A 19735-nucleotide genomic window follows, 5' to 3' on the forward strand; every position below is an offset into this window, starting at 1 on the left:
CTCCATCATCAGTAAAGTGATGGAAGAAGTCATCAACAGTGCTCTCAAGCAGCACTTACTCAGCTAGAACCTGCTCACGAATGCTCGGTTTGGTTCCGCCAGGGTCACTCAGCTCCTGGCCTCACTGCAGTTTTGGTTCAAACATGGTCAAAAGAACTGAATGCCTGAGGTGAGAGTGGCAGTCCTTGATATCAAGGCAGCGTTTGACCGAGAATGGCATCAAAAAGCCCTAGCAAAACTGGAGTCTATGGGAATCGGGGAAAACTCTCCGCTGGTTAGAGTCATTCCTGGCACAAAGGAAGATGGTTGTGATGGTTGGAGGTCAATCATCTCAGCTCCAGGACATGACTGCAGGAGTCCCTCAGGGTAGTGTCCTAGGCCCAACCATCTTCAGCTGCTTCATGAATGACCTCCCTTCCATCATGAGGTCAGAAGTGGGGATGTTCGCTGATGACTGCATTATGTTCACCATGCACCATTCCTCAGATAATGAAGCAATCCATGGTCCAAATGCAGCAAGACCTGGTCAAATTCCAGGCTTTGGCTGAAAAGTGGCAAGTTACTTTCACGCCACACAAGTGCCAGGCAATAACCATCCCCTACAAGAGAGGATCTAACCATCGCCCCTTGACATTCAATGGCATTATCATCACTGAATTCCCCCATAATCAACATCTAAGGATCCTTAGGCAGCATTTGACTATATGGCATCAAGGAGCCCTAGCAAAACTGCAGTCCCTTTCCAAACCCATTACCACTACCACCTAGAAGCGCAGCAGATATCTGGGAATCCCAACACCAGGAGGTTCCCCTCCAAATCACTCACCATCAGGGGCCGGTTTAGCACAGGGCTAAATCGCTGGCTTTGAAAGCAGACCAAGGCAGGCCAGCAGCACGGTTCAATTCCCGTACCAGCCTCCCCGAACAGGCGCCGGAATGTGGCGACTAGGGGCTTTTTCACAGTAACATCATTTGAAGCCTACTTGTGACAATAAGCGATTTTCATTTCATTTCATCCTGACTTGGAAATACATTGCCGTTCCTTCACTGTCTCTGGGGAAAAATTCTGGAACTCTCCCCCTAACAGCACTGTGGATGTACCTACACCTCTGGGACTGCAACGGTTCAAGAAGGCAGCTCACCAGCCCCTTCTGAAGGGCAAGTGGAGATGAGCAATAAATGCAGGTTTAGCCAGCGGCGCCCTCGACCCGCAAATTAACTTTTTTAAAAATCACTTCTTAATTGGTTTAAACATTTGCTGCTCTGTTTGACTCCCTCCCCTCTCCCCTCCTCCCTTCGGGCTCCAACTGTTATTCCCTGTGACGTATTTGGTGCATCCAGCAAGCAAAGAAATACTTTGCCTCAAAAAGGCTTGGTTCATGAATGGGTTACCTGTCAGGCAGTGAGTACACACTAAGCGACTAAACTTTAAAATCAACCCATTGGTTGGTACTTGGAGCCAACAACCTTCTAATTCAGATTTACGAATGATAAATCTCATGGTGGAATACGGTTTGGTTTGATATTTTCTCTCTGCTTCAAGATCGGCATGGACAACAATAAATTAAGCCATAGCTCAGATACCTTTGCCTTGATTTTAAGTCTAAATCCAAAAGCGTAAAAACTGGCTTAAATGTTGGAAAGTAGCTTGATTTTAGTGAGGGGGGGGCCGATGTGCCAAGATACTTCTAAATGTTTACAGCGCGCTGAGTGGCTACACAATTCAGAGAATGTGGAGTTTCTTAAAGAATATAACTTACTTCATAATTTCCTTTTTATTTTGTACTGTTCAAGGTTCCCTCTGACAAAGATGCATCATTACAACGGTGCAAATCCTCAGGGAAATCTGACTCATCACAACATAAGACTGCTTCACCAAACTTCTTAGATTTGGCACTGCAGCATTGTTTATCCTCATCACAAATACATTCAGCAAATGTTTTAAACTATGTAAAATCAGTTCTACATGTCATGGAAGTACATCATATTCACAATTGAATATAATGGTCAGTTTTTATTTGTTTGAGCAAAATAGCATTGTCTACTCGTTCAGATTAATCAAGCAAAATAAAATAGCATAGATTTATGTTTAAATTTCTATTTGGGTCATCTAAGAGTGGAAGCAAATGGGCAGTGCCACTGAGCTGGACAATGGGGCAGGTGAAATCTTGGCCAAGTGAACATAAAGGATTTGACAAAGACAGCTAAGCAGCTTTTCAGATTCTTAGTGCCAAAGAATTCCATGAGTTACTGCACTTTTCTTCAGAGACAATAAAGGGTCAGGTCAGTGGGAAGAAAACGTAGCAGGAGTTACTTTGCTCTCCAGACGGCCCTGTATCGATTTCTTCCTTTTCATTCATTCTCTGAACACGAGTGTTGCTGTTAAGGCCAACAAACCCTCATTGTCCTTGTGAAGGTGGTGGGGAGCTGCCTTTTTGAACCCCCGCAGTCCATGTGGTGTAGGTGCACCCACATTGCTGTCAGGCATGTTAAGACCATAAGACATAGGAGCGGAAGTAAGGCCATTCGGCCCATCGAGTCCACTCCACCATTCAATCATGGCTGATTTCAGGATTATGGGCAGAGGGCAGGAGAATGGGAATGAGAAACATATCAGCCATGATCGAATGGCAGAGCAGAACATATGGGCAAAATGGCCTAATTCTGCTCCCACATCTTATGGTCTTAAAAGGGATGTAGTTTCAACCCAGGATGGTGTGTGACTTAAAGCGGGACGTGTAAATGGTGGTTTTCCCAAGCGTTTGCTGTCCCTGTCCTTCGCGATTCTAGAGGTCATGCATTTGGAAAATGCTGTCAAAGGAGGCATGGCGAGTTGCTGCAGTGCATCTGGTATATAGTATACACTTCCACTGTGCACGGGTGAAGAGAGTGGGTGGGGTGCTGATCAAGCAGGCTCCTTTGCCTTGGAGTGTGTTGAGCTTCTTGAGTGTTGAAGAAGCTGGAGGCATCCAGGCAAGTGGAGAGTATTTCATCATATTCCTGACTTGAGCCTTGTCGATGGTGGACAGGTCGAATCAGGAAGTGCAGTATTCCCAACCTCCGACCTGCTCTTGAAGCCACAGTTATTATATGGTTTCATCCATTTAAGTTTCTGGTCTGTAATTATAATGCTATTAAATGTCATGGGAAGATGGTTAGATTTTCTCTTGCTGAGGTGGTCATTTTCTGGCACTTGTAGTGTGGATGTTATTTGCCACTCCTGCTGTTTGCCCAGATCCTGCTGCATATGGATGCAGACTGCATTAGTATCATATTGTAATCATCAGCAAACCTCCTCACCTGATACGTTGGAGGGACAGTCATTGATGAAGCAGCTGAAGATGGTTGGGTCTAGGACACCACTATGAAAAACTCCTGTTCTCACACCGAGATGATTAGCCTCCCAACAACCACAACCATCTTCAATTGTGTGGGGAATGACTCCAACCTATGTGGAGACTTCCCTCATTTCCATTTGACTCAAGGTTTTCTCTGACAACTTGATGTCACGCCAGATCAAATGCTGCTTTGATGTCAATGACTCTCACCATGCTGCTTAAGTTCAGATCTTTTGCCCATGTTTGGATTAAGGCTGAACTGTTATCCGGAGCTGAGTGGCTCTGGCGGAACCCACACTGAACACCTGTGAGCTGGTTGTTGTGGTGAATGTGCTGCTTGATGGCACTGTCAACAGCATCTTCCCTCACTTTGATGATCGAAAGTAGACTGATCGGATGGCATTTGGTTGGGCTGGATATGTCCTTTTTGTGGAAAGGGCATATCTGGGCAATTTTCTACATTGTCTGGCAGATGCCAATGATGTGACTGTCCTGGTGTAGCCAGTTCTGGAGCACACGTTTTCAGTACAATAGTTGGGATGTAGTCTTTGCTGTATCTAGTACCTTTAGAAGTTTCTTGGTATCACGTGGAGTGTACCACATTGTCTTTGCACATCTGGTGAAGATGGTTACAGACCCTTAGCCTTGTCATTTGCACTGGCATGCTCTGCTTCACCATCATTGAGGATGGGGATATTTGTGGAATCACCTCCTCTGGTTAGTTGTCCACCACCAACAACGACTGGGTGGGGTAAGACAACAAGGTTTCAACTGATCTGTTGGTTGGGAGCGCTTAGGTCTGTATCGCATGTGTTGTAACCATTTGTTGTAGCTTCTCTGTGTTAGCACCTCACTTTTAGGCATGCCTGGTGCTGTTCTGGCATGCTCTCCTGCACACTTCTTTGAAAATGTGCCAGGGATTATTTTGTTTTTCAAGATGACCCTGAAGAATTGATTAGAATGAATTCTAGTTTGAAATATTAATTTTGTAGACTACATTTCATTTAATTGGATTTGTGCTCAGAGTTATTAGTACAACTATTTTAATATACCTGTTTATTGCTACTAAATATAAAATAGAAAGTATGTTGTTTTCACTGTTTATTAGATCCCATTGGCAACCCCTGACATCTTTATCATTTGTGCAAAGTGCAGTACTGACGAGTTCAAGTAAATGATTGCCACTATTTGTTTATTGTTAGAAGGGAGAGCCTTTACACTGCAATTTTATTCCTCTGGATATTAAGTCAGAGAACTGGGAGGATTTACCAACATTCTTTGATCAGAAAACTAATCGTGCAGCGGTAAGATTGAATTGCATTTCATATATTTAAGTGGAATCATTTTAAAGATTTATTTTGTCTGTCAGGTATTGTCGGAATCCTTTAATCTGTAATGGTCGTTTTGGCAAAAGATCGGAGTACCACTACTTGTATTAAATAGAATTAGGTCTGACAAAGTAGACGTCCTAAAATTGCCACAAATACTGTGCAACAGCTAGGGTATGATAAAGTATATTGCAGGCACCCTCTCAAGCCACGTACCATCCTGATTCGGAAATGTATAATTGTTCCTTCATTGTCGACGAGTCAAAATTCTGGAACTACCTGCCCAGCAGCACTGTTGATGTACGTACAACACATGGACTGCAGTGGTTCAAGGAGACAGCTCATAGCACCTTGTCAAGGGCTATCAATGCTGACCTTGCCAGCAACACCCATATCCCATGAATGAATTTTTAAAAAGGCAAAGTATTGAGTTACAAGAAGTTTACTGAAGAACAGTACATATTCATACAATTGCAACTGAATAATGTGGGTACTTATACAGCAGCTTTCAAAGTATCAAGATGTCCCAGAGGACTTTACAGCCAATGCGATTCTTTGTGAAGTGTGGACTTAGGCAAAAAAAATTCATACAGCAAGATTTCACAAACAACAATAATGTAATTATTAAATAATTTGTTTTAGCTGTTAGTGGTGGAATAAATATTGTCCAGACCATCATAAAAATTCCCTTGTTTATCTTTTAATAAATATCTTGTGTCAATCTGAGTGAGCCTCAGTTTAATATCCCCATCACAAGGCTTTTTATTCGGTATTGAAATGTCAGGCTGGAGTATGTGCTCGGGTCTCTGGGCTGAGATCTCAATCCATACTTTTCTGACTCCAAGGCATGAATGCGTCCAGTGAGCCTAGGCTCATCATTATTGCTGTCAGTCGAAACATTTGATAATAATTGAAGGCATTTTACATTAAAAATGGTGCTACTAGTTGTACATTGAATCAGTGGTTATTTTAATGTACTTTGTGTCTTTAAAACGTGCACATATGCAAGACAGTATTTATCGAGCAGCACAGTGGTTAGCACTATTGCTTCACAGCGGCAGGGCCCCGGGTTCGATTCCTGGCGTGGGTCACTGTCTGTGCAGAGTCTGCACATTCTCCCTGTGTCTGTGTGGGTTTCCTCCGGGTGCTCCGGTCTCCTCCCACAGGTCCCGAAAGACGGGATGTTAGGTAAATTGGACATTCTGAATTCTTCCTCCGTGTACCTGAACAGGGGCCGGAGTGTGGCGATTAGGGGCTTTTCACAGTGGCTTCATTGCAGTGTTAATGTGAGCCTACTTGTGACAATATTAAAGATTATTATTGTGTGCATTGGATTGCAATAAATCTGAGCAATAAAATTGTGCATCAGTCATGCTGAAATAGTAACTAGTGATGACTTTTAGTCTATCCAATGCATGGTATTTTTTTGAAAATAAACATTAAGTTAATGTTGTATATTCTAGGCCACTTGCGACATAAAGCCATTGGTAGTACTGTTAATATTGTCACCGCTAATTTAGTGCAGGAGAATGTATTATTAACTTACACACAGAAAATCTTAACATTACCTTAAGCACCTTCTGTTCTAGAAATAGCAGTAAAATAAATAGCTTTGTCTGCCACAATATCAGTTTATTTGATCTATGCTTCTGCAATTTAACCCCATGATTTTTCTGTTACAAATTTCCAGCTTCTGCGATTTGTATGCGAATGGCTCGGCTTGACTGCCATGAAACAAAGAATAATTAGGAAGAGTGGCCAGGTTTTCTGCAGTCCTTTTCTTGCACTAGAGAACATCTTGAAAGGCCAGCGTGCAAAAAGCTGTACAAAAAGGTAAGACTTTATTGGGATGTTCCTATATATTCGAGTGCTCCGTTAAAACCCAAGGTTTTCAGAGTATGGTGCCTTATTCTTTATTTTTTCTCAATTTAGCTCATTCCGTTCAAGATAGATTAAAATGTTTGTCTTTTTTTCCGTGATGGAGAGGAGATTATTGCTGAGTTTTTAGTGAGTCTGGTTTTTGGAATTTTCTTTTTTTTTTCTTCCAGAGTTCCTATTTGTTCCAATTGTTAAATTAAATTTAAAAGGGCAGCACGGTGGCGCAGTGGGTTAGCACTGCGGCCTCACGAAGCCGAGGTCCCAAGTTCGATCCCGGCTCTGGAGCACTGTCCGTGTGGAGTTTGCACATTCTCCCCGTGTTTGCGTGGGTTTCGCCCCCACAACCCAAAAATGTGCAAGCTAGGTGGATTGGCCACGCTAAATTGCCCCTTAATTGGAAAAAATGAATTGGGTACTCTAAATTAAAAAAATTAATTTAATTTAAAAATAAAGGATGAAAACTGGTGTGCACCATTTGTAAAGACTAGTTTGTTTGTTTTATTTTTTGCAATTCTATGTTTCTTTGTTCTTAATAAAGTGTCTCATTAGAAATCAGTATAAAATATTTATTTTATTTAGATTTATTACAAAAGAAGATGTAGCTGCTGTGTCTCTGAAGAAGGCACACAGTGAAGGCGGAACTGTAAGAATTATAGCAAGTGAGACAACATTCCATGGCAAAAATAAAACCAAAACTTCCAGTCAAACAATCGTGAAAAATTCAAACACGTATGTTTCTATTGTTTCCCGTTTAAATTATATACCAATGAAAGATAAAAATGGTGTGGCCTATGTTTGATACAGTTCTTGCATAGCATTTCATCATTGAAGGAATAATCAAACAACTTGCCAGAAAGCCACTTTTTGATTTATTTTCAGTTGATATTGTCAAATAAATTAACTGGTGGCATCTTTTAATGCTATAAAGCTGATTGTAAGATGTTGTATGATAAGTATGCGTTATATAGCAGTGCTATATTAAGTTTCTGTTCACTCAACCATCTGTCTTTTCCTACCTTAAAAACCTGAAATTTAGATTAACTCCTGTCACTTGAGCAATAATACATGTTGGAGGTTTATTGACAAGTTTCTTATCTTTGCAATCATTATTTATTTTGCATTAATGATCCATAACTATTTTCCTCTTGTATTTGAGCTTGAATACACGCTACTGTTTCAAACAATCTCCTGTCAGGTTTCTGAAAATATTCAATTTAAACATTGTCGCAATCCACCAAGTGTGATTATTAAATTTGAGCTGTAAATATGGCAAAATGCTTCATACAGCTTTATAAGTTTCAAAGATTATGAGCCAATATGATTAACAAAGCCAAAATCATGTGACTGCATTTGAAGAAAAATTGTTCGAACATTTGAAACTTTGCATTAACTTTATATTTGCAACCCATATTAATAATTAAGTATAAATGGAGTAGCAGCCTCTGTATGTTGGGTGGCACGGTAGCACAATGGTTAGCACAGTCCCTTCACAGCTCCAGGTTCCCAGGTTCGATTCCCGGCTTGGGTCACTGTCTGTGTGGAGTCTGCATGTTCACTCAGTGTCTGCGAAGGTTTCCTCAGAGTCTCCCGTTTCCTCCCACAGTCAAAGATGGCAGGTTAAGTGGATTGGCCATGCTAAAGTGCCTGTGCAGACACAATGGGCCGAATGGCCTCCTTATGCACTGTAAATTCAATGATTCTATGATCAGTAACACAAAAATAATTTTTAAGATGTTAGCGCATGCTTCGATGTGAATTACATTTTATCAAAGACGATTAATACTTCGTAGAACAGCCAAATTTACAAAGAGCAGACACACTTTAAAGATATTTAAAGATAACATATTTTCTACCGGTTGTTAAATCATCAAAAATGTATGCTTATCATATTATATTTGTCTTGTTTTCAGTGACACAAATGAAATCATCGAGAATAAAATCTGCCACACAACCTCTCAATTGCCTCTCAGTGATGAAATAGCTGGCATCTCCTTGGAAATTGGCTATGTACAAGCTGTGAACAAAGAAGGAAACCCACTTTGCCTTGGTTGTCAACAGCCAACAATCCAGGTCAGCAACCATCAAGAATCTACAGCTTGGGACACACGATATTGCTCCCAAAAATGTCAGGAAGACTTTTTGGTTCGGTCCAATCGATGCTATATGAGATCAAAGGTTTTTGAAGCTGAGCGTGGAATCTGCCAGCAGTGTGGCCTCAATGCTCAGCAGCTGTACCTTCATGTCCGAGATACACTGAGGACCCAGCGGAAGGAGCTCCTTGAAAATACATGGCTGGCGCAACTTCCACTGGATCAGGTGAGTTTTACTGAACCGAAAATGAAGCATTTGCAATGTTCATGTGCATACATTTTATTGTTTTAAAATAAAACATAAATAGGCCTGGATAAGAGAACAAAGTAAGGCAGGTAAGGTTCAATCATGTTCCTGCACTGAGTTTCATTTCTTCTTCCTGCCAAGTTGATGTCAGCTTCCGATTCCATCTGTATATGATAGAGAGCTGAGAGGCACAATGCAACTGCCCATTTATCTTGTATAATACCTGTCTGAGGGTTGGCTCTTGCTTTGTCAGGCTTTCCAAGCAATGTTTTGGAATTCTGAAATTGAGCAGAAAAATGTTTATTCTCTGGGGGTAGGGTTGGGTTGGTGTGCTGTTTTGACCTTCCATTTTCAGCGTTGATAATGCCTTGATTATTGCCTTAGGATTGAACGTAGTGTTAAATCAGAAGGTTTTCACCACAATGAGATGAGTAACTTTTATCTCTCTCGAAAACCACTGACTCAGACCATGGGCATGCCAAGTACTATTGGCTCTATTGTTGTGCATGATTCATCAACCGTAGCTCATCCAGCCTTTTGTTAGCCATGGACCAATTTACTCCCACACTCTACTGGATGGCCTTCGAGCTTCCATCCTTCATGAACTTGAGCTCACAACTTGCACCTAGTCTCATTTACCCATCACTCCTGTGTTTGCTGATCTACATTGACTCATGGTCCATTAAAACCTCAATTTTTAAAACATTCTCATCACCTTGAAAGCCCCATGGCCTCGCTTTGGAGCTCCTTTAAACCTTTGACTAAACTTTTGATCTCCTTGATAAAGTCAACTTCTTCGGCTTGCTACCCATTTTTGTTCATCTCACTCGTATGAATCACCTTGGTTTGCTTTACTTTCCTAAATGTAGTATACACATACAAGTTGATGATCTAATTCATCCATTGCTGATACTTTGTAATTCAACTCTTTCAAGTTATTTGTATCCTTGCATTGCACCATTATTGTTATTACGGTAACTAATTTCACTTTCATTCCTTTAATTGTGCCTTGAACACTAGATTTTAAACATAGAACAAAAATTATTTCAAAAAATAGTTGCATTTGAATTTTAGATTTTGCAGGATCCGTAGAATAATTTATCCATTTGTTTGAAAAATGATATGGGCTAAAATGTTATTCAATTAGCCTTGGCATCCTAGGGCTAGAGAAAGAAAAAAATATCCCTAGGATACTGCTCCTCATCAGAAGTGGGGATGTTTGCTGATGATTACACGTTGTTCGATACAGTTTACGACACCTCAGATACTAAAGCATCAGTTTCCATATGCTGCGAGACCTAGAAAGCATTCAGACTCGGGCTAATAAACAAGTAACACTAGGCCCACCGGGCTTGTGGTGTATTTCTTCGGTGAGAACGGCAATGGGGCCGTCACCATAGCTTGTAGGCTAGTCCCCCTACAGGACGCCCTCTCCAATCTCTTCCATGCCGCTCCCTCCTCTTCCCCCATCCACTTACTCACCATTGAGATATTGGCGGCCCAGTAGTACTCACTTAGGCTCGGTAGTGCCAGCCCCCCCCTATCCCTACTACGCTGTAAGAATCCCTTCCTCACTCTCGGGGTCTTCCCGGCCCACACAAAACCCATGATACTCTTTTCGATCCTTTTGAAAAAAGCCTTCGTGATCACCACCGGGAGGCACTGAAACACAAAGAGGAATCTCGGGAGGACTACCATTTTAACTGCCTGCACCCTCCCTGCCAGTGACAGGGATACCATGTCCCATCTCTTGAAGTCCTCCTCCATTTGTTCCACCAATCGCGTTAAATTTAACCTATGCAATGTACCCCAATTCTTGGCTATCTGGATCCCCAAGTAACGAAAGTCCCTCGTTACCTTCCTCAGCGGAAAGTCCTCTATTTCTCTGCTCTGCTCCCCTGGATGCACCACAAACAACTCACTTTTCCCCATGTTCAGTTTATATCCTGAGAATTCTCCAAACTCCCGAAGTGTCCGCATTATCTCTGGCATCCCCTCCGCCGGGTCCGCTACATATAACAAGTCATCCGCATACAGAGATACCCGGTGTTCTTCTCCTCCTCTAAGTACTCCCCTCCACTTCTTGGCACCCCTCAATGCTATTGCCAGGGGCTCAATCGCTAGTGCAAACAGTAATGGGGACAGAGGGCATCCCTGCCTTGTCCCTCTATGGAGCCAAAAGTATGCAGATCCCCGTCCATTCGTGACCACACTCGCCACTGGGGCCCTATACAACAGCTGCACCCATCCAACATACTCATCTCCAAAACCAAATCTCCTCAGCACCTCCCACAAATAATCCCACTCCACTCTATCAAATGCTTTCTCGGCATCCATCGCCACCACTATCTCCGCTTCCCCCTCTGGTGGGGGCATCATCATTACCCCTAGCAGCCTCCGTATATTCGTATTCAGCTGTCTCCCCTTCACAAACCCAGTTTGGTCCTCATGGACCACCCTCGGGACACAATCCTCTATCCTCATTGCCATTACCTTGGCCAGAATCTTAGCGAGGGAAATAGGTCTAAATAGGTCCTTTTCCTTCTTTAGGAGAAGCGATATCGTTGCCTCAGACATAGTCTGGGGCAGCTGTCCCCTTTCCTTTGCCTCATTAAAGGTCCTCATCAGTAGCGGGGCGAGCAAGTCCACATATTTCCTGTAAAATTCAACTGGGAATCCATCCGGTCCCGGAGCCTTCCCCGCCTGCATGCTCCTAATTCCTTTCACTACTTCCTCTATTTCAATCTGTGCTCCCAGTCCCACCCTTTCCTGCTCCTCCACCTTGGGAAATTACAGCCGGTCCAGAAAGCCCATCATTCTCTCCCTCCCATCCGGGGGTTGAGCTTCGTATAATTTTTTATAAAATGCCTTGAACACTCCATTCACTCTCTCCGCTCCCCGCTCCATCTCTCCTTCCTCATCCCTCACTCCCCCTATTGCCCTTGCTGCTCCCCTTTTCCTCAATTGGTGGGCCAGCAACCTGCTCGCCTTCTCCCCATATTCGTACTGTACACCCTGTGCCTTCCTCCACTGTGCCTCTGCAGTACCCGTTGTCAGCAAGTCAAATTCTACGTGTAGCCTTTGCCTTTCCCTGTACAGTCCCTCCTCCGGTGCCTCCGCATATTGCCTGTCCACCCTCAGAAGTTCTTGCAGCAACCGCTCCCGTTCCCTACTCTCCTGCTTTCCTTTATGTGCCCTTATTGATATCAGCTCCCCTCTAACCACTGCCTTCAGCGCCTCCCAGACCACTCCCACCTGGACCTCCCCATTGTCATTGAGTTCCAAGTACTTTTCAATGCACCCCCTCACCCTTAGACACACCCCCTCATCTGCCATTAGTCCCATGTCCATTCTCCAGGGTGGGCGCCCTTCTGTTTCCTCCCCTATCTCTAAGTCCACCCAATGTGGAGCGTGATCCGAAATGGCTATAGCCGTATACTCCGTTCCCCTCACCTTCGGGATCAACGCCCTTCCCAAAACAAAAAAGTCTATTCGCGAATAGACTTTGTGGACATAGGAGAAAAACGAAAACTCCTTACTCCTAGGTCTGCTAAATCTCCACGGGTCTACTCCTCCCATCTGCTCCATAAAATCTTTAAGCACCTTGGCTGCTGCCGGCCTCCTTCCAGTCCTGGACCTCGAACTGTCCAGCCCTGGTTCCAACACCGTATTGAAATCTCCCCCCATTACCAACTTTCCCACCTCTAGGTCCGGGATGTGTCCTAGCATACGCCTCATAAAATTGGCATCATCCCAGTTCGGGGCATATACGTTTACCAAAACCACCGTCTCCCCCTGTAGTTTGCCACTCACCATCACGTATCTGCCCCCGCTATCCGCCACTATAGTCTTTTCCTCAAACATTACCCGCTTCCCCACTAATATAGCCACCCCCCTGTTTTTCGCATCTAGCCCCGAATGGAACACCTGCCCCACCCAACCTTTGCGTAGTCTCACCTGGTCTATCAGTTTCAAATGCGTTTCCTGTAACATAACCACGTCTGCCTTAAGTTTCTTAAGGTGTGCGAGTACCCGTGCCCTCTTTATCGGCCCATTCAGCCCTCTCACGTTCCACGTGATCAGCCGGGTTGGGGGGCTTTTTACCCCCCCCCCCCCTTGTCGATTAGCCATCCCCTTTTTCCAGCTCCTCACCCGCTTCCCACGCAGCTGTGTCCCCCCCAGGCGGTGCCCCCCCCGCCCATCCCACCCCATACCAGCTCCCCCCTCTCCCCAGCAGCAGCAGCCCAATAATTCCCCCCTCCCACCCCCCCCCCCCCCCCCGCTAGATCCCCCACTAGCGTAGTTACGCCCCCCCATGTTGCTCCCAGAAGTCAGCAAACTCTGGCCGACCTCGGCTTCCCCCCGTGACCTTGGCTCGCACCGTGCGATGCCCCCTCCTTCCTGCTTCCCTATTCCCGCCATGATTATCATAGCGCGGGAACCGAGCCCGCGCTTCCCCCTTGGCCCCGCCCCCAATGGCCAACGCCCCATCTCTTCCACCTCCTTTCCTCCCCCCACCACCTCCTGTGGAAGAGAGAAAAGTTACCACATCGCAGGATTAATAACCTAAAACTCCTCTTTCCCCCCTTCTTCGCCCCCCATACTCGCCCCACCACTTTGTTTCAAACGTTCTTTTTTTTAATAACCCGCTCATTCCAATTTTTCTTCCACGATAAAAGTCCACGCCTCATCCGCCGTCTCAAAGTAGTGGTGCCTCCCTTGATATGTGACCCACAGTCTTGCCGGTTGCAGCATTCCGAATTTTATCATCTTTTTGTGAAGCACCGCCTTGGCCCGATTAAAGCTCGCCCTCCTTCTCGCCACCTCCGCACTCCAGTCTTGGTATACGCGGATCACCGCGTTCACCCACTTACTGCTCCGAGTTTTCTTTGCCCATCTAAGGACCATCTCTTTGTCCTTAAAACGGAGGAATCTCACCACTATGGCTCTAGGAATTTCTCCTGCTCTCGGTCCTCGCGCAATCACTCGGTATGCTCCCTCCACCTCCAGCGGACCCGCCGGGGCCTCCACTCCCATTAACGAGTGCAGCATCGTGCTCACATATGCCCTGACGTCTGCTCCCTCCGCACCTTCAGGAAGGCCAAGAATCCTTAGGTTGTTCCTCCTCGCGTTGTTCTCCAGCGCCTCCAGCCTTTCCACACATCGTTTATGGTGTGCCTCGTGCATCTCCGTCTTCACCACCAGGCCCTGTATGTCGTCCTCATTCTCGGCAGCCTTTGCCTTCACGACCCGAAGCTCCCGCTCCTGGGTCTTTTGCTCCTCCTTTAGCCCTTCGATCGCCTGTAATATCGGGGCCAACAGCTCCTTCTCCATTTCCTTTTTGAGTTCTTCCACGCAGCGTTTCAAAAACTCGTGTTGTTCAGGGCCCCATATTAAACTGCCACCTTCCGACGCCATCTTGGTTTTTGCTTGCCTTCCTTGCCGCTGCTCTAAAGGATCCACCGCAATCCGGCCACCTTCCTCTCCTTTTTCCATCCGTATCCAGGGGGGATTCCCTTCTGGTTCACCGCACAGTACTTTTAGCCGTTAAAATTGCCGTTGGGGCTCTTATTAAGAGCCCAAAAGTCCGTTACACCGGGAGCTGCCGAAACGTGCGACTCAGCTGGTCATCGCCGCACCCGGAAGTCCGATTATTATTATTAATTGCTTGCTGTACTTTCATGCTAACATTCATGCTGACTTGCACAGCCAAGTCCCTCTGAGCCTCAACATACACAGATTTCACTCCTTCCAAAACAAATTCTGCTATTTTACTCTTAAGACCTCTCACTTACCCACATTATACTTCACCTGTCATCTTATTGCCAACTCGCTTAACCTATCTATAGTACATTTGTGCCCTCTTCACAAATTGCATTCCTGCCAGCTTTATATCATCAGCAAACTTAGATACATTACCCTCTGCTCTTCATCTAAGTGATTACTCTAGATTGTAAATAGCTGAGGCCCATATACTTGCTACCTGTCAGCGACATCATCTGAATGCGTTAAATCAGTTTTCACATGCGCGCTGACGACACCCAGCTCCAACTCACCATTGACCCCTTGAATCTTTCTCTGTCTCAAAACTATTAGACTTTTTTTACATCTGGTACTGGGCGAGTAGGAGTTGCCTTCATTTAAATATTGGAAAAACCAAAAGCAGTGTCTTCAGTTCCCATCACAAACTCTATTCCTTAACCACCATATCAATCCCTCTCTCTGACCTTTGTCTTTATCGCACCAAGTCCCAATCATCCATCACTTCTGTGCTTTCTGACCTGCATTGGCCCTCGATTAAGCAACACCTCAAATTTGAAATTCTCACCCTTGTCTTCAAATCCCTTCATGAATTTGCCATTCCCTCTCTCTGTAAGCTCCTCAGCCCCACAACCCTCCAACATGTGTTGCTCAAATTCTGGCTTCCCGAGTGCCCAGATTTTAATCACTCTGCCATCGGTGGCCATAGCTGCAGCTGCTCAGGTCCCAAGTTCTGCAATTCCTTCTCTCAACCTCTCTGCCTCTCCAACTCTTATTCTTCCTTTAAACCCTATCTCTTTGTCTAAGCTTTTGGTCAACCGTCTCCGTATTTATTTACATGGATTGGTGCCAAATTTTGTTTTACAACAAAATGTTATTTCCTGTGAAGCATTTTTGGGGCATTCGGTTATATTAAAAGTGCAAACGAACATATGAATTCTGACCAGGAGCAGGAAATTGGGCCACTCGAGCCTCCTCCGCCAGTCAGTAAGATAATGGCTGATCTGAATTTAAAGGCACGATATAATTTACAAGTTATGTATTTTCTTTCTGATTTAAAAAAAAAAACACCGTCTCCAAGTAGCTTACACCCAAATCATGATCCCGTTTCTGTGGTCATGTTTTGTACGGGAACCAATGAAAATTTCCACACCACAATCTCATCTAAAGTAATTTTGCATTTTATTGCGTTCTTTCCCTCTCGCTTAGCTTTATTTGCAATTTGTCAATTGATTCTTCAATAATTTGTGATCGCACCATTAAAATTCTATCTTAAATCTGACATTTTAAAAAAATGTTCTGTTGGTTTCAGTTGAATGAAATTATTTTGAATCCAACGGAGGGGCAGTTCTGGCAAGTGGACCACATAAGACCAGTGTACGGTGGTGGAGGACAGTGCTCCTTTGAGAACCTACAGACGCTCTGTACTGTCTGTCACAAGAAGGTTAGTAAACTGGTATGACTATAATCTAATGGTTGAAAAGACGTCATTCTTTTCCCACAATGGTATTTTTTAAATTATCTGGCTGCTCCTGTTTTTCTGCATCTCTCATGATTGATGGGAAAACTAAAGACTTAGGTGAATCAGTCAAAGAGTAAGGTGCAGTACTCGTGTCACCTAATCTGTAAAAATCAGTCTTATTAACTTGGGCTGGCTTTGAGGTCTTGCACTTAATATCACCATGAGAGTGCAATATAAGTCATATGCTTCCAGTACCATGCTGCACCCAAAGTTCAACATTTGCTATTTCTATCCACTGGGTACCATAAGAAACTTAATAAAAATAATAAATATCAGATGGCAGCAATGATCCTGTTGCAGACTGTTCAAAAGATTTAGCTTCTCCTCGGACAGAAGAGCTAACTGTCCTGCTCATGCTATATAATTTAGGTAACAGACTGTACTGGTTCTCCCCCCACCCCCTCCTCCCAACATTAAAGAGCTGCACAGGCCAATTTCCTGCAACAACACTGGTTGAAATGGGCAAAATTGAGTTCAAAGTCTTAGGTGCAGCGAGAAATAGTCATTCTTCTGCTGATTTATTGGGCATTTTGAGAGTTTAAAAAAATTTATCCTCACTGAGACTTGCAAGTCCCATTTCTGTGAATGTGTTTTTGTGAGATCCGAATAAATAATAAAAATTTAAATTCTTACACAATCACATGTCTTTAAACATGGGGTAAGTTTCCAAAATACAAAATATCCATAGCTTTTCACTTGGATAGGTTTCTGCTTTGTGTGTAATTTTGGGGACAGGTGGGGTGTGGAAAATGCACTGGCTACTTTACAGTTCAAGGTTTACAGTTGATGTAACTAACATTTAAAGTTCCCCTTTCCATGTGCCCATAAAACTTGTGAAAACTAGTAACTACCGGAGTGCTAATGTGCATGAGAGATGTATTGTTTCAAACTTTAATTTTCCTATTTTGTGGTGCGAGTTCAGCATTTTCCCTGGTCCCTGATTGTTCTCACAGATTTTGAATTGGTTTTTTAAAAATATTTTTTATTCTCTCAAATATTCACATTTTCTCCCAAATTTACACCCAAGAATAAACAATAATCAGTAACAAATGTAATGTCAATCCCCATATCAATAATGACGATCCCATCCTCCCACCATACCCCAGACATTAGCCCGCTTGTTAACATAAACAAATGACAAAAAGAAATCAGGAATCACCCATAGTCACCATTAACACATACAGTCCCTCTCTCCCCCCCCCCCCCCCCCCCCCAACCCTCCCAGCCTCTTCTCCCCCCCCCAATGTTCGATGTGATCCAATTCTTGAAAGTGCATAATGAATAACGCCCATGAATTGTAGAACCCCTCCATCCTTTCCCTCAGTTCAAATTTGACCTTTTCAAGTGTCAAGAATTCCAGCAGGTCCCCCCGCCAGGGCACAGGGTGCAGAGGTTGATCTCCATCCTAACAGGATCCGTCTTCGGGCGATCAACGAGGCGAAGGCTACAACATCTGCCTCCGCGCCCATTTCCAACCCCGGCTGGTTCGACACCCTGAATATGGCCTCCCGAGGGCCCGGGTCCAGTTTCACGTGCACCACTTTAGAGATTACCCGAAACATCTCCTTCCAGTAATCCTCCAGCTTTAGACAGGACCAAAACATATGAACGTGGTTTGCACCCCCCCCCCCCGCAACGTTCACATACATCTTCTACTCCCTCAAAGAGCCGGCTCATCCTCGCCCTTGTAAGGTGCGCTCCATACACCATCATCAGCTGTATCAGCGCCAACCTCGCACATGAGGTGGAGGCGTTCCCCCTCCGGAGCACCTCACACTAGAACCCCTCCTCCATACCCTCTCCCAACTCTTCCTACCACTTTGCCTTTATCCCTTCAAGCGGCGCCTTCTCCTCCTCCAAAATATCTCCGTAAACCGCTGATACTACACCTTATCCAATCCCCCTTTCATCAGCACCTCCTCCAGCAATGTGGAAGCCGGCTCTACTGGGAAGCTCTGTATGTCCTTTCTGGCAAAGTCTCGAACCTGCATGTATCTAAATATTTCCCCCTGCTCCAGCCCATACTTCGCTCCCAGCTCCTTCAATCCCACAAAACGACCTCCAAGAAACAAATCTTTTAGTATCCTAATTTCTTTCTCCTCCCATCTCCGAAAGTTTCCATCCCACTTCCCTGGCTCAAATCTATGGTTCCCCCGAATCGGCATTTCCCTTGATCCTGCCCCCAACCCGAAGTGCTGTCGAAACTGCCTCCAAATTCTCAACAAAGCTATTACTACCGACTCCCTGAGTATCTCCCCGGGGCCGTCGGGAGTGGCGCTGAGATTTTCAATTGTTGACGTCCATATTTGTGTCATGGCAAATGCTAACGAGATTGGCAGGAAATTTCTGTGCAAATAGGCACAGTTTAATTGCAAAATTTCAGGTGTAATTTGCAGATTGCAACTACCCCTTCCCTCATTCCAGTCCACAACGCCACAGGAAATCTCAACCCTAAGTAATAATTTTAATTTCCCTAACGGATCTCTAAATCAAAATTTTTTTTTGTAATTCTCAAATTCAAACGTGAACACAGTTACCCAAGATGGCATAGTGAGATATTTCCTTTGTAAGCACCCTCAAAAAAAATTGGGAAAATTGGCATCAACATTTTGGAAGAGAATTAGGAGCTGTTCTATTATACCACTTTTTAATTACTCTCATTGGGATCCCAGTTTAATATCTGTATAGGATGTCACCTTCAATAGTCAGGATTTCCTGAATACGAATATACGGAGGCTGCTAGGGGTAATGATGATGCCCCCACCAGAGGGGGAAGCGGAGATAGTGGTGGCGATGGATGCCGAGAAAGCATTTGTTAGAGTGGAGTGGGATTATTTGTGGGAGGTGTTGAGGAGATTTGGCTTTGGAGATGAGTATATTAGATGGGTACAGCTGCTGTATAGGGCCCCGATGGCGAGCATGGTCGCGAATGGACGGGGGTCTGCGTATTTTCGGCTCCATAGAGGGATGAGGCAGGGATGTCCCCATTATTGTTTGCACTGGCGATTGAGCCCCTGGCAATAGCATTGAGGGGTTCCAGGAAGTGGAGGAGAGGAACACCAGGTATCTCTTTACGCGGACGATTTATTGGTGTATGTGGCGGACCCGGCGGAGGGGATGCCAGAGATAATGCGGATACTTGGGGAGTTTGGAGAATTTTCAGGATATAAGCTGAACATGGGGAAAAGTGAGCTGTTTGTGGTGCATCTAGGGGAGCAGAGCAGAGAAATAGAGGACTTACCGCTGAGGAAGGTAACAAATGGTTTAAACACATGGGGGGGGTTTAAACTAATGCAGCAGGGGCATGGGAACCTGGATTGTAGTTTTAGGGTAAGGGAGAATGAGAGTATAGAGGTCAGGAGCACAGATTTGACGTCGCAGGAGGGGGCCAGTGTTCAGGTAGGTGGTTTGAAGTGTGTCTACTTCAATGCCAGGAGTATACGAAACAAGGTAGGGGAGCTGGCAGCATGGGTTGGTACCTGGGACTTCGATGTTGTGGCCATTTCGGAGACATGGATAGAGCAGGGACAGGGATGGATGTTGCAGGTTCCGGGGTTTAGGTGTTTTAGTAA

At 44.6% G+C, this 19735-nt stretch overlaps 1 protein-coding gene across 7 annotated transcripts in view; it reads left to right on the plus strand.

Annotated features, from left to right (window-relative positions):
- Positions 1 to 19735, plus strand: part of zranb3 (zinc finger, RAN-binding domain containing 3) — a 295756-nt gene that overhangs the window by 257668 nt on the left and 18353 nt on the right. For all 7 annotated transcript variants that reach the window (XM_072472336.1, XM_072472330.1, XM_072472319.1 and 4 more), the window contains 5 exons: positions 4541 to 4642; positions 6357 to 6499; positions 7124 to 7273; positions 8455 to 8860; positions 15954 to 16085. In XM_072472336.1, coding sequence (XP_072328437.1) covers positions 4541 to 4642; positions 6357 to 6499; positions 7124 to 7273; positions 8455 to 8860; positions 15954 to 16085 — 933 coding nt within the window. The remainder of the gene's footprint in view (positions 1 to 4540; positions 4643 to 6356; positions 6500 to 7123; positions 7274 to 8454; positions 8861 to 15953; positions 16086 to 19735) is intronic.

The sequence above is a fragment of the Scyliorhinus torazame genome, chromosome 2 (genome assembly GCF_047496885.1).
Source record: "Scyliorhinus torazame isolate Kashiwa2021f chromosome 2, sScyTor2.1, whole genome shotgun sequence".
Classification (NCBI taxonomy): Eukaryota; Metazoa; Chordata; class Chondrichthyes; order Carcharhiniformes; family Scyliorhinidae; genus Scyliorhinus; species Scyliorhinus torazame.